The sequence below is a fragment of the Zootoca vivipara genome, chromosome 3, assembly GCF_965207765.1.
Source record: "Zootoca vivipara chromosome 3, rZooViv2.hap1.1, whole genome shotgun sequence".
NCBI classification, from domain to species: Eukaryota; Metazoa; Chordata; class Lepidosauria; order Squamata; family Lacertidae; genus Zootoca; species Zootoca vivipara.
The window spans coordinates 87,293,781-87,315,918 of record NC_142586.1 but is presented as its reverse complement, the minus strand read 5'-3'; the positions used below and the strand labels follow the sequence as shown (position 1 = coordinate 87,315,918).

The following is a 22,138-nucleotide window of genomic DNA, read 5'->3' as shown; positions in this document are numbered from 1 at the left end:
GGGCCACAACCCCAGACTCGTTCGTGACTGGACTTAGCTGTCAGGGGTCCTTTACCTTTTTTTTACCTTCCTCTTTAATGCTTGTACTCGAAGAGCAGCACACTTGGGTTTGGATAGGGATTCACATGCACTTTTCAAACTGCTAGAGATCACCCAACCCACCCTTCTTGGATTGTGGGAAAGAAAACGAAATAAGAGAGCAAACATAAATGCAAGAGGTTTGGAAAGCATTTTCAAACTTTATTTACAACTGTCACAGTGACAAAAGTAGTCTGAAAAAAATGCAAGCTTTTTTTCCCTGAGGCTCAAAAAAGAATTTTACCGAAATATAGAATGTAATATACAACAGGAGAAATTCAACTGGAGTGCTTTGTTCTTCAGACACATTCAAAAATGACAGAAATACAAGCAACAATTAAAAAAAAGAGAGGCGCAAAAAGGATATGCTAATATTTAAAGACAAACAGCATTTCCACTCTGATCTTTTAAGCATTAAGGATTTTTGCTCGTCTTGAGTGGTTTACATTTGACAGCTTCAAAACCTGGGACCAAAATCTGCAAACAAAACAAAAAACAAGAAATAACTTTTCGGAGAGAAAACTAGGGAGTTCAGGCTGGTGTGCAGGTATCAAAGCTCATTCTACTGAACAGCAAGACGAAAACAGATGCCCAGCATACAAGACCGAAAAACATCTGGATCCATTAGTTTTAAAGCAACCTTGGACTAGGAAATGATGCAAGACAGGTCTCAGCGATGACAAAACTGTTAACCAAGATAGGTAGTACATGTGTGACAAGTTCTTGGCTGCCAAAAGAATACAGAGGAACACCAACTACATCCCTATATTATGCTTAAAATAATAATAACAATAATAATAATAATAATAAAAACACTCAGGCAACCTCACGCCCACATGTAACAATGACTCACAGCTGTTAAAAAGTTATTGCCATTATGTTGAAAACACAAGCAAGACAAAGACTGGGAGGGGGGCGGGATGAATCCTGCTGATTTTAAACAAGCAAATTCCCTAACTCCTTACCAGCGTTTTTACTACTCATGAGGTATCAAATACAAATATATACACAAAGTCCCAACAGATTTCTTAAGAAAGAAGGAACGGAGGCGATAAACAAGGGACGTGCAAGACTAGGGGTTATTTTGAATATCTTGTTAAGGCCATGATGCGCGTTTATTACATCTTTTTAGTGTCTCCAGAATTAAACATGGAAACGATTGGCTTTTCATTTCTCAAGAGTGGTCCTTTTATACTGTGAAGTCTCAGGAAGGACTTCCATCAAGTGGTCAAGACATCTGCTTTCTTAGAAAGCAGCAAGTTTAGCTTATCCTGCAATTTGTCCTCCGCGTCCTAAGAGGATAGATCGGACAAAAATAGCGGCAGCTGTTGCTAGGAATTTAGATCTTGGGAACAAACTTCTGCCCATCAATAAAATCTCATAGATATGTTCAAAAAGCGTATTATCTTCTCCAGAATACTGAGAGACCATAATACTTTTTGTTTGTTTCTTTGAAGAGAAGACCTGCTTTCCTTCAATCATTACTTCTGTTAAAACTAACTTCAGATCATCTCCAAAGCTCTGCATTTGTTGGCCAAGGTTAGATTATGCACCTTCATAAAGTGAGCGCTTCATCCAGCTTTTGCAAATGGTTAAACTACACACATCCCTCAATGCCACTAGAAAAGCTGGCATCTCGTAGCAACTAGATGTACTTCTGGATGGGAGACTTAACAGCAGCTTTGGTGCCTGGAATACAGAAAGGAAAATCAAACTCAACCTCCTGTTTGTTACCGTGTGCAGGATAAACAAAGCTATTGCAGAAAAGTGGCAAAGGACCATTTTGTAAAGTCATCAGCACCTTGCCAATGAAAAGAAGATTCGCCACTGTAAGATTTAATTGTAAGTCAGTCACTACCATTATCACGGTCACAAGACCCATTCGGGTTAGAATTCAAATGCATATTTTAAGAGGGGGCTGGGAGGGGGGGAGAAGGCGAAGATGGCTTTCGTCTGCAACGGGCTGGGCTAGCTAGTGCCAAACACCAACATTCCCAAGAGGGTGTGCGACTTAGGGAGGAAAAGATACTGAACGGGGTAATGTTATTGATCCATTGCTCCTCTAAGATGTTCAGCAGGAAAGACCTGCCATACTCTACTGTCATCGGAGCATTTCAGTGGCATGTTATCATACCTCTCAACCCACAACACACACACACACACCAAAAAAACAAAAAACAAAGCACTATAAGAAGGCAAAGTTTTGAGAGATGAATACTAGTCTCATGCTTTTAAAGCCAGAGGCAGCTGCATTTTACACATCTGCAGTCATTTCTTCCACCCCACACACTTCAGAAAAAAAGCATGTTTCCTGCCCGTATGATCCTCCACCAAAGCGCCCTGCAATTTCATGGCTACCCCCAGATAACCTTAACAAAATTCAACAGCGATCTTGAGAAGAGCAGCCGTCCCCCTTTCCACTACGGCACAATTGCCTTCCTTGCTTCCATTTGGAGATTGTCACATCAAGCGCTTCAGTTCTCAATAGAGAATATGAAAAAACTAAGATCTTTTTGCAGGTGCAAAATTTGAATGTCTTTTGTAGAAAAAAAGACTTTTCAAAACAGTTGTGGTTCTCTTCCCCCCCTCAAGATGATGTGGCATCTTAAGTCGTACAGAAGACTCTATTGCTCCTTGCTCTCTTTCTTTGCTTCGTCACAGTTTTCTTCCTCTTGTTCCTGGACCAGGAACTCCTCAGGCGGCCATCTTAGCTCTCCGCTCTCCACGTCCCCTTCTGTTGGCTCGACTACAATGGAAGGGAGACGGTCCTTCAGCTTGCAATAACGATCGTAGTCTGAAGGGTCAGGGAAAATCTGAAAACAAAAAGATTTACATTAGTCAACACTTCTGTAGTATTCTGAGGTATGCTTGACATTCTCATCTTTTTTTATTGTAACTGAGGTAGGCAGTGCCTTGGTCCAGGGTTCCAGCTGTGAGCATCATGGCTGAACAGGATTTTGAACCTAGGTCTGCCACATCAAAAACCAACCATCTGATCAACAAACCACACAAATGATCGAAGGCAGGCACCCCCAAACTGCGACCCTCCAGATGTTTTGGCCTACAACTCCCATGATCCCTAGCTAAGAGGACCAGTGGTCAGGGATGATGGGAATTGTAGTCCAAAACATCTGGAGGGCCGAAGTTTGGGGATGTCTGATCTAAGGCAAGCCAATCTTTCCTGCAAGTGTTCTTTGGGTGAAACCTGGCTTCAAGCTATTGGCTAGCTCGTAAGATGTAGCCAGCTGCAATGCATGTTCAGGTGTTTCAGTGAATAGAATCATCTTCTTTAAACTTCCTCCCACATTGAACAGTTGAGATGGGGAGATTGCCAATGCCTACAAACCCAACCTGATCTTAATTAGATTGAAATCCAATGTGTGTCCTACACAGAACTTGTTTGAAAGATTCCAATACGTACAAAATGTGCATTATGACTGAATGGACGCCACTGAAAAACATTTGTGTTCTTGATAATATGGAATAGTATCAAAGTTCTGATGGCCCCATGGAAACATGCGTGTTCATGACCTTTGACTACAGCTTCCAGTGATTTGCATGTGTGAACACACCCCAAATTATGCTTTGTTTTTTGAACCTTTTCTAATTTTTAAAGGCTTTAATGATTTGTTGCTCATATGGAATGGTTAATATTGCATTCATATACAGAACTAAGCTATCCCTAACTGGGCTGATGCAATTTAGAGGCTGCCTCTGACCAAACTGTATTAGCATAGCCCCCAAACAGGTCTTCTGGTGAAGGACCAGCTTGCATGGGGTGCCCCTTCTCTTTAACACACCTAGTGAAAGCAGCTATACATTGGGCCCTAAACAGATACACAAGCTATTTTGCAATACAGCTTTGTGGTTCCTGAAATTCATTCCGATTGTGCAAGTAAAACATCAGATACAATTCTACAATATATGTTGTTTGTGTGTGAAAACAGGCAAGCTCCCAGGATCCCAGGCATGCACCTCCAGATGAGGGAAGATCATAGAATCATAGAATCGTAGAGTTGGAAGAGACCACAAGGGCCATCCAGTCCAACCCCCTGCCAAGCAGGAAACACCATCAAAGCATTCCTGACAGATGGCTGTCAAGCCTCTGTTTAAAGACCTCCAAAGAAGGAGACTCCACCACACTCCTTGGGAGCAAATTCCACTGCCGAACAGCTCTTACTGTCAGGCGTTGTCCTGGCCCCCGGGCATCTTCACTTCATCGCAAGTGGCCGATAGGTGCATTTTGCACCTGGCAAATTTCAAATGCTGACCCTAAAGCTTCCAGAAAAATCTTTTAAAATTGCCCAAAGAGCATCTAGAGAGCAAGTGATGTGAAAAGTTCATCACCACTCAACTCTGGTACTTGCCAAAAGCTCAAGAATACAGAGTATTCCCATCTGCTCTTGCCGCCAACATGTGTGCTTGCACAAGAGACTGGTCCACACAGCCCCCTCGTGCATTATTTCAACAGGTATTAGGGATGGTCTGAACCCTCTAACATCTACAAGTAGGAATATAAGCTAGGAATAAGTTTTCCTTCTAAGCAGTTTGTGCTACCCCCTCCTTTCCAACGTGACAGTGTCACTTTCTTGCCCGTGGCCAGTCCCATGATGAACACCAGTCTTCCCAGCTGTGCTACAAAGAAGCTGATCCAACTTTCCTCTGCTCCAGTTAGTATTTCCCAGATGTCGAGGCAATTTGCCCCATCCCGCAACACAACAGAATTGTACCCGTTTCTTTTCCTCCAGAACAAACCTGTTCTACTCTGCCTCATCGCAGGGCTTCAGGGCTTTCCGTTTTTCATATCTATGCTAGGGAAACTCAAAATACAAAACCTCACTCGGTTCTTTCCCCTCAGATCCTGCTGCCTGTTATCAACAGAGGCTGCAGGAGAAATAGTCAAGGTACACGAAAAGTGGATGGTGGACTTCCTGAGCTGAATGACCTGCTTGCTGCTCCCAGAGCCAGCCAAAGCTTCCCCGTCTGCAATTTGGAGTAGGTATTTGGCCTGCGTACCATCAGGTTGATGGGGGCTGCAGTCCAACAACAAGATTCCTACCTGTGGCCTAAGACAAAGGAGGCTCCATCAACAGAGCCCCGCTCTTCATCACACAAGGAAGCTGGCTGATTACAAAACTTCAGGACTCCTGGGAAGAAAGCCGCAGACTCGGGGCTGCGAAATGAAGAGTGCCAGCCTGCAGTCAAAGTCATAGGAAGATAGAAAGCTGCCTTGCCCAGTCAGACAAGAGCTTAGTATCAGTAGCAGCTCTCTCTTACTCCTACCTGGAGATGGTGGGGATTCACTTGATGGCCACCTTAAAGACAAAGTTGCTTGCCTCCATCCGTTAGCTAGGCGCCACAGCTGATGCAGCTTCAAGTGGGCTCTCCCAGTGCTCCATCAAGCTGTGCTCTGTGGAATCAGTCAAGTTTTTGCAGCCTGCTGACACAGTGCTTGTGAGTATGCACCTAGCAATGGGCTTCCAAACTACTTGGCAGCACATAACACCTTGTCTGAGGGATTTTCTGTGGCTGTCAATCCAGGCCACGTTCAAGGTTTTGCTACTAGACCCTATAGAACTCAGGACCAGGTTACTTGAGAGCCCACCTTATCCCTTCTGTACCCAGCAGGTCATTGCATTCTACAGGAAATTCACTTTCAAGTCCCCAAATTATCAGACGCTCCCTCGACAGAAACTCCAGGCAGGGCCTTTGGCAAGGCTGCCCCTCCTGTGGGGCTTAGGAGAGGTGCCCACTACCTGCATTTTGCAGAATTAATTGGAGGCACTTTTGTGTTGACAAGTTTTTCATAGATAAAAAGGTTTCTCCTGGTGTTCATTTTCCGTGGTTTTTAAGCTTATAGCCAGCTGTTTCTGGTACTGTTTTCAAGAATTACTCTTAGCCATTTCCATGGTGTGTTTGTAAATCACCTTGACACAATTGTGAAAGGAGATTCATAAATAAATATAAATAATAAAATTGTGCAGCTGCACAGCAGGGATGGGGAAACTGTGGCCTTTCAGATGGGGTTGGACAGTGGTCAGGAGTGATGGGAATCGTAGTCCAGCAACACCCCCCGCTTTAGAAAATCTTCCCCCGTACACAAGACAGTTTGTGTCTTGTGGGTCATGCAGGACTTGCAATATTAACTGACTGCAGTCTTAAAATTCGGCAAAGAGCTTTGGCGCTGATTTAGCGCATCCATGTGGGGGGGAAACTAAAGTATTCCAAGCTGACGGCTTATAGTTAACAGCAGTGCAGGAAACACCAGAGCAATAAGCATTCACTGTCATGTTAGGTACATTAGGTCAAGCCAGAATAGCTGTTTTGGAAATAAACTGTCTGCTTCCGCCCACCCCCTTGAAAACTAAGGAATAAATGATTTCCTTAAATAAACATCCCTTAAACGTGTTGTGCTTAGTGTGCTTTTCCTCCCTCCTTTTTTAAATAGAATGAACTATCTTATCTCCAAGCAGCTGCAATAGAGGAGGTCGGGATTTTTCCACTAACTCATGCTTTTTTAAAAATAATCAAGGCAGCATAAAAATGAGATGTTGCAATTACACTCAAGGATTAGGGATGGCCCAATGGAAAATAAGTGAAGTCACATTTCCCAGCACATGACAGACAAGGAAATGAGACAAGGTTGTCTGTGGGAACAAAGGAACAAGAGAGAGGCTTTGCATGAGGACATTTTTATCCACATCCACGAAGGAGATTGGCTCGATGCTATCTGGTCTCTCCTCTTTACACAAGAGGTAGATTTCCATCCCTGGGGACTCAGGCACACTTACAGCTGTCCCAATACACAACAGCCTCTTGGGCTATTGACGAAGCCGATCAGAGAATAAATGCAAGCCAGTGACTGAATAGCAGCCTGGCAAGGGAGACTTTCACATGATAGCAGTAGAAAAATAATGTGTTCGGATCCTTTGGAATGCCAGGGGTGAAAGAGTATCTCAGGGAGGGATGGAACTGTTTCCATGGAACTGGAACTGAGCACAGCCTTGTATTTAAGTGCTAACCTGGTACCCACAGGCACCCATAAATTGCATACAATGTATGAAATTCTGTGCAAGGCTAGTGAGCATGCTGGAGGAGGAGGAGAAAAAAGAGGCCTTCGTCCCTCCACTGCCCCCAGCATAGAAACCAAGCAGGCTTCTAAAAGAGGGGAGCCTCCCTCCCACTTGGTGCCCAGCATAGAAATGCAACTTTTGACTCTCTGCTGTCAGGTCCCCGGCAGGCTACTAAAAATGCTTCTGCGTGTCCATTTTTCTGGGCTTATTTACAAGGCTAGCTGAGCAGATCCTTGAACTCAAAGTCTGCATTCATGCTATCCATTTCAAGTTTGCATCACTTTTATTTACATAGCATGTGGCACTTGGTGTGCAAATATTTATTTGGTGTAGAAGCCAGACTGACTATCTATGTTCAGACTATATTCTTTACCGGCCAAACTGCATTTGGAGTTAACTGGGAGTATGATTATGAGCCTAAGTAGTTTCTTTGATGGCCACAGCTTTCCACACAGCTTGGGGCCTCCAGCTGTTTTTGGACTACAACTCCCATCATCCCTAGCTAGCAAGACGGGAACTGTAGTCCAAAACCAGCTGGAGACCCAAGTTTGGGAAACACTGAACTAAGCCACGGAGGACAGGTCCACCGGTGTCTGTTGGCTGCGAAAGCTACATGAAATCTTGTTCAGAAGCAGCAACGCTAGAAATAAACACAAGATGGACAGCACTTTCGTGGTGCCCCGACTCCGAGCTTCTAGCAACCTCTGGGTTTGCCACTTCTGGAGACTGGATGGGGCAGCAGGAGGACCTCTGATCTCCTCAGTCACCCTTCTCACCTATTTATTTCATTTATATCCTACTGTTTTTTCCCAGAAGCTCAAGGTGGCATAAAGGTGTTCTCATTTAATCCCTACTATAACCGTGTGAGGTCGGTAAGGCTGAAAAGCAGTGACTGGCCCCAAGTGAGCTGCTTGGCCGAGTGGGGATTTGAACCCTGGTCTCCCATGCCCCAGTTTGATACTCTCAACTATTACACCACCCAGAACTAGCTACACATTAGTAAAGCACCAATAAGGACAGAGGAAATGTTTGTTGGGTATCTTATTGCTGCAGTGATAAACAAATGGAGCCCAATATGTAGAAAGCCATTTCGCATCTCAAAAACAGTAGCAGGATGCCTTTTGAAAAGTTTATTTAGAAAATTTCAACCAAGCAAGAGCTATTCAACATTGGAATGGGCTACCCCAGAAGGTGGCAAACTCTCATTCGCTGGAAGTTTTTAAACAGATTAGGTGGCTATCTGTTAGGGATTCTTTGCCTGTGAATCCTGCATTGCAAGGGTCTGGACTAGATGGCCTCTGAGGGCCTCTGACAACTCAACAGTTCTCTGGTTCAGTTATTTATATCCTTCTTTTCAGCTACAAGAGCACTCCAAGCAGTTAGCTACCTAGCCAAAGACTGAAAAGATCTTCATTGATGGAACAACAGTTTGCTTTGGCCTAAAACTCAACTCAGGCAAACACAAAACTACTTTATTTTCTTGCCCAATGCCTCAAAATCAAACTGAAATTGAAGCTCTAAACTTGAAGATCATCTGCTTCTTCTGTGCCAGGTGACACCCTCCTCTCCCCCAGCCCCACCCCCTGCTGCTTCCTCTAGAGTTGACTGAACTTGGCACCAAGAGTGGAAAATGTTTTAACAACCACAAAAAGGCTTGCTGTACACGAGCTTGCTCGAGTACAAACCAAAAGAGCTCAGCTACAATGCAAAACTGCAGTGCAAGGAAACAAGCTATGCTAATAAGGAATCCAAAACAACTGGAGAGAATTTAAAAGGCATCTTAACGAACTGCACCACCGACTTCATTGTCCGTGTAACCAGCGAGTCCTACAGCAAGGCAAGGGAGTGCATTTTGCGCAGCCATGACAGGGATAGGGAACCTGTGACCGCCCAAAGGCCATCGGACAACATCCTCCATCAACCCCAGCCAGCATGGGCAGCAGTCAAGGATGATGGGGTTTGTAGTCCAACCAGGTCTCAGGGCCCACAGGATTCCCATTCCTAAATGGTGGCAGTACAGCCGGGGTCCCAACATCAGGCCTATGACCCACCAAGCCAAATGCAGCAGCCCATCAGAGCTTGGGGGGAAAAGCTTCAGATTTTGCCACTTGCCTGAGATGGCAAGCACATGGTGGTTATCAAGCACTTGGCAGGTGAAAGGTTTTGGCATGGTGGATCCCTAGTTGTGCAAGCCAGACCTATACACCAATGGTGTATTACACCATTTAGAAACAGCCACAAGGCCAAGCCAAGGAATGTACTGCTCCCAAACAAATGCAATCCAACCAGTGTCCATCCCAGGGCTACTTCCACATTTAAGGAATGGTCTTGCTCCTTGCACAGCACACACAGGAGAGGAATCACTCCAACATGCTCTGCAAAACAGGCAATTATTTTGGGGCATGACTCCTGCTTATGCAATCTCCACCCTTAATGGCTGCTCCAAGCCACTACTTAGGTTGCTTGTGCCATCAGCCAGTCTTGAATGCTCATTCCCTGCAGAGTCAGTGGATTTAGTTAACCAGCTGTTCAAGGCAATCCGAGCACAAAAAGCAGAACACTTGCCTCTAAAGTTAGTCATACTGTTTGCCGGGCAAAGCTGCCGCAACTTGAGATTTGTTTCAATGGCCCTTAGTTCAAATTCCATTCCAGAAGGATTTAAAAGAAAAAAAGTTTGAAGTCGTGGCATTGTTTTGACAGCAGGCTAGTAAAATGATTCATTTAGTTCTTAACCAGCCTCAGTTTCAGACAGTTATTAGCTCTGCAGTCAAATGGCATTAACAGAGTGAACATGCAAAGTGGTGATGAAGCATTTCCAAGGAGTAAGAAACCACAACTCAGTCGAAGGGGGAGGTGGACTCAGAAGACCAAACTAGGCTGCTCAATGTTCAACAGGCTGAAAACAAACCAAGCCTTCATCTGGACATCAATCCATTTAGTGGATGACAGAGTTAGAAGACTGGCGGTTTTATTATTCCTGCAGGAATTAGGGGACATCTGAAATCATTCCAAAAAATAAGGTAAAGGTAAAGAGACCCCTGACCATTAGGTCCAGTCGTGGCACACTCTGGGGTTGCGGCACTCATCTCGCGTTATTGGCAGAGGGAGTTAGCGTATAGCTTCCAGGTCATGTGGCCAGCATGACAAAGCCGCTTCTGGCGAACCAGAGAAGCACATGGAAACGCCTTTTACCTTCCAAAAAACAGATGTTGCCTTTTGCCACTCTCTCAGATGCATTCTGAGGCGTGATCAAAGCTCAAGGGAGTGCAAATACCCTTCCAACGATCCACCCTCCTAAACAAGGCAGGCAGAAGGTCAGTACACTTCCTGGAACCCCATGTTTACTTGCTACTTATTTTGCAGAAGGGCTGGGGATTCATTATTTAAATTTAAAATAGACCTACTCAGTTTTTGTCCCAAACATTGGGGTTTCTCATCTTTTTTTAAAAAAAAAATATTTTTATTAATTTTCCAATTAAAACCAATTATATCACATTCAATATTTCAAATTATACACATATATATATCAATCAGACCGAATGTTATGCCAAATCATCTAAAGAATTTTTTATTTGGGTTCCCATGCTTCAAGAAATTGGGAATTCCTCGCAACTGTCCACTGCCGTCTTTTTTCTAAAGTTCAAATCGTCCTTCAAGTTCATAATAATCCAGATCTTCCCCTTACAGTCACGTAGATGTTTTCCACTTTCACGATTGTTTCCCAGCTGCTGATATAAATATCAAACAAAGTCTCACAGATGTTCTTTCTCCTGTGTGAGTTAATCAGTCCAGCCTCCCCATAAATCTTCTTAATGGAGCTCCTGTTGCGTTGAAGCAATTCGAAGTAGCGCCATCTTAAAAAGCTCAAATCACTTTCGCTTTCCTCTCATGGCCATGAAAATTTACGATCATTATAGAATTTACAGCTTTTCCAGGCAGGAGACCCAAACATCAAACCATAGACTCTTGGTAAATTAATGGATCTCCTTGCCCTATAGCTGAACTTAGCTTCAGGTCGCTGCTCCAATTTAAAGTGCGTCACAGCTCATAAATCCTCCGAACGCATTCAGAACTCCTTCCGTCCGACTAGAGGGGGGCTTTTCTCATCGGCAACTCCACATCTTTAAAAAAATATGCTCAGTAACAACAGTTATAAGGTTCAACTCACACAGTCTTTTGCTTCTCTTTCACTCCAAACAAGCCAGGACATCGCGTCCGGGAAGGTACGAGGCAACAATATGAAGAAAAAAAATAAAATAAAAACTCACTCCCCTTATCGCTCCGTCCCCATCAATCCTTCTTCCAGATGCAGTACAATCTTTGACTCCTCTCACTCGGCAGCATAAATTTCTCAGCAGTAAACAGCGCTTCTTTCCCTCCTTCTGAAGTATGTCCATAGATTTAAGCCTAATTATCTTCTTTAACCATGGAAATCCCCGCCATGCAGATTAGCGTCCGGGAGTCCTGGCCCTTGTAAGTGCTCAGCCCAAGCTCCCCCCACTCCAAAAACAGTCGGAGTGGGTCTGGGGGCATCGCGGGCCAGCGGCCCCTCTCCGTAACCCCCGGAGAGGGTAGGGGGTTGCCATTTACTCCCCTAGCAACCGCCAAATTCCTTACAAAGGTCAGAGAGATGGAAAACAGGTCCGCCATTCCTGCAGGCGGAAACCGGAACCCAACATTGGGGTTTCTCATCAAACAACCGTGGGCAATGTGTGGCTGTTTGAAGAAGACTTGAGGGGTAAAAGCACAGCCCTGCTCCACATAAGCAGCCTTATGCCCTTTGTGCAGGTAATGTGCAAAAATGGTTAATGAAGTGGTCAACAGTGCAGCTAGACTGACACCTTTGCTCCTTTTCCCTAGCAGTAGTAGACCCTGTTAATCCAGACTGCCATTAGGTGGTCACTGCACATTTGCATGTTCCCCAGTTTAAAAAACACCCCTGAACTTAGAATGACAGCATGTTCGGAAGAAAGCTGTGCCAAAACCTTCTCCCCAACACCATGACAGAAAGAGGAAGGATATAAATGGGAGAAAATTACTACAAGCACTAATTGCCACAAGCCATTTCTGTGGAATTGGCCAGAAATGCTGCGTAGTTTTTTGTTTTGTTTTTTAAGGTACAAGTACGACAATATTTGGGCCTTTCTGGTTTTGGGCATGCAATATATGGATTTCAGCAAGTCTGGATTAATAGAAGAAGAAGAAGAAGAAGAAGAAGAAGAAGAAGAAGAAGAAGAAGAAGAAGAAGAAGAAGAAGAAGAAGAAGAAGAAGAAGAGTAGTAGTTTGGATTTGATATCTTGCTTTATCACTACCTGAAGGAGTCTCAAAGCGGCTAACAATCTCCTTTCCCCTCCTCCCCCACAACAGACACCCTGTGAGGTGAGTGGGGCTGAGAGACTTCAGAGAAGTGTGACTAGCCCAAGGTCACCCAGCAGCTGCATGTGGAGGAGCGGAGACGCGAACCCGGTTCCCCAGATTAGGAGTCTACCGCTCTTAACCACTACACCACACTGGCTCTTAAGAGCACTGGAAGCTTAAGAGCAAATGATCAATGTTGGTGCTTCCACAAATAAACTGAGATAGCAAAAACAGGCAGAACACGACACATCTCTTACAGAAACAGAAGAAAAACCTGCATTCCTCCATTTGGAAACAGGAATTATTGCTTTACTGCAACGGGAAACCAATGAGATGCCTTGTAGGTGTGTCTTTGGCCCCCAACTCCCATCAGCCTCAGCCAATGGTCCGAGAAGGGTCACAAGGTTCACCATCCCATCTGTTACCCAAAAGAGAAAGTAGAATCTCCACTTCTATTTGGGTGAGTGGGAGAACGTGTGACTTTCTAGTTTACTGAACAGAGAAACCAGCAAGAACCTTACAGCAATCTTTAGAAGTCATTGTTAGCAATGCAGAAACTGCACAAAGTCAAGTGCGAAAACTGAAGGCACAGATGTCCAAATGGGAGATTTAGCTACTTCCTGGGGGCCCTGCAGCATGCCAGCTGGGAGTAAAGGTAAAGGGACCCCTGACCATTAGGTCCAGTCGTGACCGACTCTGGGGTTGCAGCGCTCATCTTGCGTTATTGGCCGAGGGAGCTGGCGTACAGCTTCCAGGTCATGTGGCCAGCATGACAAAGCCGCTTCTGGCGAACCAGAGCAGCACACGGAAATGCTGTTTACCTTCCCACTGTAGCGGTACCTATTTATCTACTTGCACTTTGACGTAGCTTTCGAACTGCTAGGTTGGCAGGAGCAGGGACCGAGCAACGGGAGCTCACCCCGTTGCAGGGATTCGCACCGCCGACCTTCTGATCGGCAAGCCCTAGGCTCTGTGGTTTAACCCACAGCGTCACCCATGTCCCTGCCAAGCTGGGAGTAGGGTTGAATATATTCCCCCCACAGGACATCAGCGGCCAGGTGAAGCCTGCATAGACCACTGTGGTCCTATTCTGATCCAGTTCATCATAGCCACTGGCAGCCAAACAGCACTTGAGAACTTAAGCACTGTACATGTTGGCACTGGAAATGTGCCACCAATTACAGAGGTTTGAGCCATCTGGATATGCCCCAAGGTACATATTGACCCTCCAAATAGATTATCAAAGACTGAGGACTTAAAACAGCTGCCAGGAAAAGATGAGAGCAGGTTCCCGTTTCGTCCACATGCAAACTTTGGCCATAACCCTAGAAAAACCCATCAGCCCTCCCCAATCTCGGGCCTTTCAGGTGGTTGTCCAGCCACCATCTGGAGGGCACCAACTTGGAGAAGGCCAGTCAAAGCCATTTAATCTTAAATAGCTTAGGGGATTTTCGCTTTTGACTTCTTGGTGAGCGGAGAAGGTAGGCTGGAGAAAATGCGGGCCTACCATTTTCCAGGGGGCAGCTTATCATAGTGACTTTATTCATTCATACGTAAGTTTTAGGCCCTACCCTTCAACCACCCCGGTTATCATAAATTAAAAGGCAGAAAAAGTAAAGACAGTTCTATGGATATTTAAAACTGAAAATCAAATTTGAGCCAGGTGAAAGAATGAGGGAGGCAAGCAAAGAGGGTATTAGGACCTCCCTTCACCCCTCAGGACATATACCACCTGCCAGCTGCCCTGGGAATTCATTCCTAATGAATTCTTTTGATATCATTTTAGTATTTTATTTCAAATTTACTTCCAAGTAAACAGTTCAGGAAAGGGGTAGAGCAACTGCTTTGGAGTGCAGAAGGGTCCAAGTTTCAGTCCCTGGTGTTTTCCGGCAGGGCTGGGAAGGACCTCTTGTCTGAAACCCTGGAGAGCAAGTGCCGGTCCGTGTAGACAAAACCAAACTAGGTGTGATTCTGACTCGGCAAAAGGCAGCTTCCTACGCTACTTTTAAGCTGCCCTGAGAGTATTGGCATCTTTAAAAGCGGACTATAAAGAAATAAAATGCAAAGACAAAAACATGCCTGTTTAAAAACAGAATTTAGAAGTGCCTGGGCAAATAAAAGTTTTATGCCTAGTGCCAAAAAGGCCCGCATTGGGGCCAGGTGAGCCTCCCTGGACAGGGCATTCCTAATATTTCTCTTAGCAACTGGCATGCCAGAAGGCTACATTGTCCACTGTGGCAATCTCCACTCAGAGTGCTGCTAGTCCAAATGTAATGGTAACTCCAAAGCCCCAGGACAACAGGTGCTTCACCCGAGAGCTACTTCCTGTTTTGCTTTTGGGTCTGCAGCTGTCATTCCGGGGAATGCTGACATCTGAAATTACCCTATGCAATGTAAATATTTGTTTCTTGGTTGTAAGCTTTCCTCCCCCTTTTTACAATGAGTGGGGCAATGCTCCCCACCCTGCCACAAAAAAAACACAACAACATCATGTTGAGAGGATTATAATTCAAGCACTCAAAGCCTGTCTAGTTTCTTCATCAGAAACCAATGAAATGATAATAGCGACAAACCTACACGAGACCGAAATGCTGTAAAGTAGGGAACCTTTGGCCCTCCGGATGTTGCTGAACTAAAACGCCCATCATCAATGATCACTGGCCATGCTTGCTGGGGCTGATGGGAGTTGTAGTTTGTCCACACTTGGACAGCCATGGTTCTCAACGGCCGCTGCAATTCTGCCGCTTGACTCCTCTTACAAATTGCCCTTGACCTAAGGAGGATGCTGAGTCATCATTCCTAGCAAGCATCACATGGCAACCCATATCCAATGCCACTTTTAAGCTCATCTGTATCGGCAGCAAGTTCACATCTGGCTTCTCCTTCATGTCCAGCTGACAGGTGAGCTTGGAAAGAATCCAAGTTTGCCCTTATGCAAAACCAAAGGGATGCTAAAATAAGTAAATGCCAGCAATGTTCTAATGTGGCTTTTCTTACACTTGATACTGCCAGCAGCCCATGTTTCTGTTTCCTTGTTTGTTTGCAAAGCTGTAGGCAGTTAAGTAGGATAAGCACAGACAGTGGTTTGGGCACCCTGAAAGAATCCAAAGGGTCTAGCCATAGCATGTGCGTAACCAAAGCAAGCATTTGTAACATTTGTTGTGACTTCCATTTATCATTTTAGTTGGTGGATTTTGCAAACACACCATAAATGAGATCTCTGATATTATGTGACTCATCACCATTGCTCCTCAGCCTCATTGTCAACCGTTTGCCTTCTGGCACTGGCAAGTTAAATATCTAGCTTGATGCATCAAAAACAAAGCTAGTAGGGTATCTGTACTGTGACATGACCTTCCCAGATTTCTTACAAAATTAAGGCAAACCTTGCTGTATTTCACGTTGTGGCCTTGCAAGACACACGTGTTAACGTCAGATGCTGCCTAAGCAGTGTGTTCAAGTGTGAGCTGCAAGAAGAGTGGATCATTTTCAGGCACCCCCAAACTCGGCCCTTCAGCTGTTTTGGGACTACAGCTCCCATCATCCCTAACTAACAGGACCAGTGGTCAGGGATGATGGGAATTGTAGTCCCAAAACAGCTGGAGGGCAGAGTTTGTGGATGCCTGGTTTAAATGAAAACTTGAGACAACTTAACGTAGATAATAGGACATGAACTGCGTGAAAAGGTGTCACAACGTATTGTAGAGCTGAGCATTGTGCTTAAACTCCATGCATTTCAATGCAATCTAAGCAATCTGTAACCTGTGTTGGATTAAGATCCAGGTGTAGTGACTTTATTCCAGGCTCTCCAAAGTGTTACTTGAGCCTCAAATGTTTTATTTCCACCTCAGCCAAGTGTTCCACATCCCTAGCTTGAAAATAAGTCAATGAGGTTTTACTCCCAAGTAAGCATGCAGAGAATCAGGCTGGTAGGTCAGCCTGTTGAAAAGGCATCACCATCTACTCCCAACTGATTCTGCTGGTTAATACTGTTCTATGATGCATAGGAAACATACCTGGTATGATAGGCCATCCTTGCGGGGGCTTAAGCCAATCTCATCCATAGATGGAGCGCTCATCACCTCAGTCATGTCAGCTGATCTCAGATAATCAGAGCTGGAAACAGAGGCAGAGAGAGAGAGAGAGAGAGGGATTCAGCTGTTGAGAGTTACATTAAATGAACACAATCACTGGAGCAAGTGGAATTATTGCTAATCTTGTTGAAGAACCATTCAGATGTTATCAACATGGTAAAGCCTTTCAACCTTTCCAGTTTAGGAAAAGACCTTGGTTAGTTTTTTTATATATAAAAAAAACTTACACCACATTTGAGAACACCAACTGGAAGCAGCAGTCAAGTCTTTACAGACCTGGGGTCTTTAATCCAGACAACACTGAACAAGCCCTGTTCTTTCCCACTCTGCTATTCTCCTTACATAAACCTTTAAAAATAAATAAATGTTACTGTTAGGGCAGCAACCAGCCATGAGGATGGAGCACACGATTCAGTTGTGGGTCCTAACCCACCTGCTTAAGGCCAAACCCCTCCTAGAAACAAATCAATCTGAGACTTTCTAATGCCTCCCCCAACCCTGTGTTGAAAGCCTATCGATTTCATAACCTCCTCAAAACAATGGTAAAGAACCTTGTCAAATGGAAGACTTATGCAGTTCCAAAGGGTTTAATTCTGATTAATTCTGTAACTTTGGTTTCAGGAACTGCCACGCCGGGGGTTAAAGATGCACTCATATTTTCCTGTATAATGAATTCTGAAAGCAAAAGTAGATTTGCATACACATCCAGTAACTTCTGCATTTTGGTGTATGCTTAACCATTTTCAATGTCCAGGCACAGCACTTTATAAAGCTTGCCTGCATCCATTCATGTTGCCACTGAAATGAAGAAAATCTGTCCAATGGTGCTGCCTTAAAAAGAACTGTGTTGCAATTTGGAAGCTGCTCTGAATCAGCTTCAGGTGTATCCCAGGTAATAAAATGCAACGGCACTATAAAATAGCAACAGAAAGGCTTGCCCACTGTCACCAGTGCTCAATCTCTGGTGGACAGCAGGACACAGCAGAAAGGAGTGTTCTTGACTGTACATACCTTATACACTTGCCAAGTGGCAACAGCTCTTATAGATTCATACAGAATACCGTTTAAGCTTTGACACATATGCGTAATACAAAATACAAACAGCTCATGCTAGGAGGAAATCAATTGTACAGATAACAGATATGTGTACTTATTGGTGACATCAATGCACACAGCGCTCAAATGCATTACAATACTAAAAAGACAGGTCTCTGCTCCAAGGAGCATACAGTCTGACAAGGCGATGGAGAGAAGTCATTGAAAGAGCCTCCCAGACGCCAATCAACTTACTTGCTGCTGCTGCATCTTAGCTCTATGCATAAGTGAGAGCTACATCAGGATCAGATCAGCTCTGTGTATCTCCAGGACTAGACAGAAACAGGGAGGAAACTAATCTGTTCAACCGAACTTCCATATAAGGAGAACAAGGGATGTATCAGATGTCATTTACCCACCTTGCTGTGGCCCTCTTGCGCTCTATATTGGGGCCTCACTCTGTACAGTGAGTCTAGAAAAAGGAAGTGAAACTGGACTTTGCTCTGTAAAATGCTTTAGATAAGTGCAGAGACAACCAGCTGCTTAGGAATTCCCTGCTAGAGTTATTCAAAGGTTACTAAAGCCCAAGGAGTGGGCTGTAGCCTGCCGAACTCTATAGTCTGCTTTGCTCTGCAAGAAAAGTTGAATATAAAAATAACAGCAACCAGCTGAGGTCAAGTAAACAGCTACCTCCTTTTTTCAATTTCAAGCTGGGGAGAAGAGAAAAGCTGAGACATGGCAGGAAATTAGCTTGCTGGGTAGAGCTACATGCTGGTCAGCAGTTAGCCTGTCCCACCGGCTAACAGCTGGATGGTGTACAACCCAAACTGTGCTCTCTGGCAAGTATAACTGAGTATTAAGCATCAGATGTGCCCCACCAAGCAAGAGCATGGTTTCCAGACAAAAATACACTAGGGAGGCAAAGCACACTACTTGCCAAACATCTCCACACTTGTTTTTTTCCTAATTCAGCTTGCAGGTCTAGAGAGCAGAGTTTGCTTTAGTGCCATTCTCCATTCACTTGCTCTTCAGAAAGCTGTAAAACCTTTGCAAAAACAACAACTCACTTGTTTCATCCCTGCCAGTTCTATTAAAACCACTCAGGAATTTACCACAGGTAGAGCATCCCTTGCGCCAAGGGATATTTATGCTGCTTTTGGTATTCATCGTGAGAGCCATCTAATGTTTTCATATTTGTGTGTGGTGCATGTGTTTGCCAGGTCACAGAATCAGACTCTGATTTGCCATCTAGTTTTTAATTAAGTCCATCTCTGTGCCAGAAAAGCACAATTCCCTGAAGACTGCCTCGCAGATGCCTGACCAGCCTTTCTCTGAAAGCAGCCCAAGGAAGATGGTTACACAACTTCTCTGGGCAGCTCACTCCTTTCCTAGCAGTTACTAGGCTGCAGAGAATACAGCGGAAAGACGCAAATACGTAAGGGTAGATTCAGGCAAGCTAAAATGCACAACCTCAAGGCATCATTTGAATGCAACCCCATCATCACAGCCTCAAGCAAAAATTCCAGGAGTTCTTCAGAGCCACAGTTCTGCCCTGGAACCATTTTCCAAGCTCAGGTCCCAGCCTTGGCATATAAGACAATGAATAATAATTTACAGAGAGCTTCTGAGTGACCTTCCAGCACTACTAAACACATCTGGGATTAAGGGACAAGGCTTCCGATTTGCCTACAGTCCTTACACCACCTTTAGATATTAGCCCTGGCAAAATCTGTCTCCCCGTAATCCTGCACCCATTCGGAGGGGTGTGTGGGTTACTTGCCAAGCAAAGAGCGGCTGCTGCGGCGACTACTCCCCCCCCCCCCGCCCCTTGTCAGCAGCCGGCTGCCCGGATCACTACTGCCTTTGTTACAAGCTTGCAGAGAAGCAGCTGCCCAACAGCAAACTTCCTCACGCGATTAAGTTTCCCCTCCGGGTTGCAGGACTGCGCCCCTCCACACTCTCGCGTGATATTTTGTTTAGGGCGGGGGAGGGGGGTGTTGTCTTTGCAGATCGAACATCAAAGCTGAGAAGCGACTTTTCAAACACAGAAAGTCGCTATTTAGCCGTCATTACTGAGCCCCCGCCCCCCAAATGCCCCTCTAAAATCCGTTGGCTCGGGGTGCAGCGTCTGCAAAGCAAGGTCTCTAAGCAAGCGAACAGCGTCCGTTCAAGATGCCCAAGCGAAGAGCAGCGGCGACTGCCGCCTCGCCTTGCACACTGCCGCCGCCTCCGCCTCCTGTTGCAGCAACCCCAACTCCGTTGAGCCGCTTCGCCCGGCGGGGTGAAATGGAGGACAAACGCCGAATGAATAACCGCTTAACCGGCGCCCTCTCTTCCCCCGCCCCCAGCAGTAGAGCGTGCACCGACTGCTAAAGAGGCTTCGCATTCAGAACGGCGTAGCTGCACCGCCGAGCAATAGCAGGCTGCAATCCCTGGCGCGTTTACCCGGGCGAAAGCTCCGTGCAACTTGGCGGGACTTGCTTCCGTGTAAAGCGTGCACAGAGTCGGGCTGCAGGGGGCTTTGCTTTTTGGAATGAGGGGCGGGCGGGTGGGTGGCAGAATCAGACCCAGGCTGCCTTTTTCCAAGTCTCCACGTTTCTGGCCAGGATCTTGACCTAAGCTTCCCCGAAGCCTCTTCCACCGAGCGCCTCCTTTTGTTCCTCGCAGATCCCCTGCGCAACCTTGAACTTGCTTCTCCTCAAGTTCCCCAAGTCTGACTAGTTGGTTTTCTCCAGCCTTCCTGGAAATCTCGCCTGGAAAAAGTTGATCCCCCCCCTCTCCCCAGCCTGCAACCCGGATCTCGTAATCTACATTTGCGACCCACGAGTACAGTAGCAAAGACCAGCAAACGAGGTACTCACCAGTGAATGGGGAAAAATACAGACATGAAGTCCTAACAAAGAGGCTGACCCAACGTCCTTTGTATCTGAGCACAGGGGGGCAGAGCCGGATAGGAGGAACGGACTGGCCTCTCTAAGGAAGAGCGGCCACCAACCAGCCGATTTGCACCGAGAGGAAAGCGCCCGCTTGGACAAGGAAGGGGGCAGAAACAGCTGAGCAGCGCTAGTAACCCGCGCGCACAAGAGGAAACTATACTCGACTTTCTCTGCAAGGCTGACTCGCGCAAAGAAAGTGGGCAGCTCCTTTTATAGACGAGGGAGGCGTGCCTCGGCCCGTAAGGCCCGCCCACCCGCTCCGATGATGTCACCAAAATCATGAATGGTTTCTTGCGCTCAGCCTGTAGCAAAGCCGCGTCTCGGTAGAAAGAAGCGGGATGTCGAGCTCTCCTATTGGCTGGCTCCTATGGCATCATCTTCGGCACTAGCGCGCCTTGCTGCTGATGTCTGTTGTTACCTAACCCACATCGCCGTCAATCAAGCCAAGTTTGGGTATATGTAAAACCACTCCTTTAGCTTTTCTTCCTGGGTTGCATGGCTGTGGGCACACGCTTGCCCCCCCTTCTCCCTTAACAAATAAAATAATACAGTAAAGGCATCTAGCTCCGCTGAGAAATGAAGCGTTTCCAAAGAGGTCAGAGGATCTGCCAACGCAAGAGTTCTTAAGTAGGATGCAGTTGCTAAGAAAATAGCCGCGAGGTTCATTTAAGGTAGCTTTTCATTCATAAACAATGGGGGCGACAAACACGGTGTATCTGTCTTCACTGAGCTTGGAAAGGCAGTCACTTCGCCAGCATAAAAATGAAATCTAGCTATGCGCTCTAGCTACACCTACTGTCCGGTTATAATTATTTTCAACAATGACAATAGGCGAAGGATTGGAACAGCAATCAGCTGGAAATACGCAAATGATATTACCCTTTTGCCTCGAACTGTGTAGTAAGGAGTGGGAGTGAAAAGCTGGCTGCTATTTTTGGTTTTCCTACCCTGCCTAAGATTGATTTTTAAAATAATGCATGGGAACGTGAAAGGAGGCAGTGGCTTTGCAGGATCATAAATTTACTGGGCTGCACTGCTTTCCCCTCTGCCTTGTTCCCCCCAGAATGGGATTTATTTTTAATATGCTTACAATATGTGGGAGTAAGGAATAGTTTTCGATATTGTTCCTCAGTTTTCCCACATGATTGAATCTCTGAGGAACCCACAAAGCTATCAGTTTGATCATTAGTCTGTCTAGCTCAGCTGTGGCCGATGTGAGCTGGGCTCCATCAACCCCTCGAGGGCAGCAGGTTCCTTATACCTACACGGACTGGCAGTGACTCTCCAAGGTTTAAGAGAAGAATCCTTCCCAGCTCCAGCAAGATATGCTGGGGATTGAATCTGGAAACATGCCCTCTTAAATCTACATCTGAGCTACTGCCTTTCTCCCCCAGCTCACAGACACGAAAGTTTGAGGTCAAATTTTTATTTTCCACCAGTAAGTAAACAGCACCTGCTTCCTGGTACCCAGAACAGCCACACAGCTGTGTTGTTGTGAAGATATCCCAGCTGAATGTAGGAATGGGCTGCCCTGCCTTAGCACATCATTTCATTGTGGGTCGC

At 45.6% G+C, this 22,138-nt stretch overlaps 1 protein-coding gene across 1 annotated transcript; it reads right to left on the bottom strand.

Moving 5' to 3' along the window:
* Nucleotides 1-219: 219 nt before the first annotated feature.
* Nucleotides 220-20,760, bottom strand: LBH (LBH regulator of Wnt signaling pathway). The gene is made up of 3 exons (XM_035111485.3): nucleotides 20,501-20,760; nucleotides 16,527-16,626; nucleotides 220-2,891 (listed from the first exon to the last, which is right to left on the bottom strand). Exons 1-3 carry the CDS (start codon nucleotides 20,524-20,526, stop codon nucleotides 2,703-2,705), a joined length of 315 nt encoding a protein of 104 aa, XP_034967376.1. The 5' UTR covers nucleotides 20,527-20,760; the 3' UTR covers nucleotides 220-2,702.
* Nucleotides 20,761-22,138: the final 1,378 nt, after the last annotated feature.

What these genes read in the sequence shown, in the direction of transcription:
- LBH (XM_035111485.3), bottom strand. Translation starts at nt 20,526, where the DNA reads ATGTCTGTATTTTTCCCCATTCACTG. An exon ending in GTATTTTTCCCCATTCACTG is followed by an intron (nt 16,627 to 20,500) that starts GTGAGTACCTCG and finishes CTCTGTTTCCAG; the next exon opens with CTCTGATTATCTGAGATCAG. An exon ending in AGGATGGCCTATCATACCAG is followed by an intron (nt 2,892 to 16,526) that starts GTATGTTTCCTA and finishes TTTTGTTTTCAG; the next exon opens with ATTTTCCCTGACCCTTCAGA.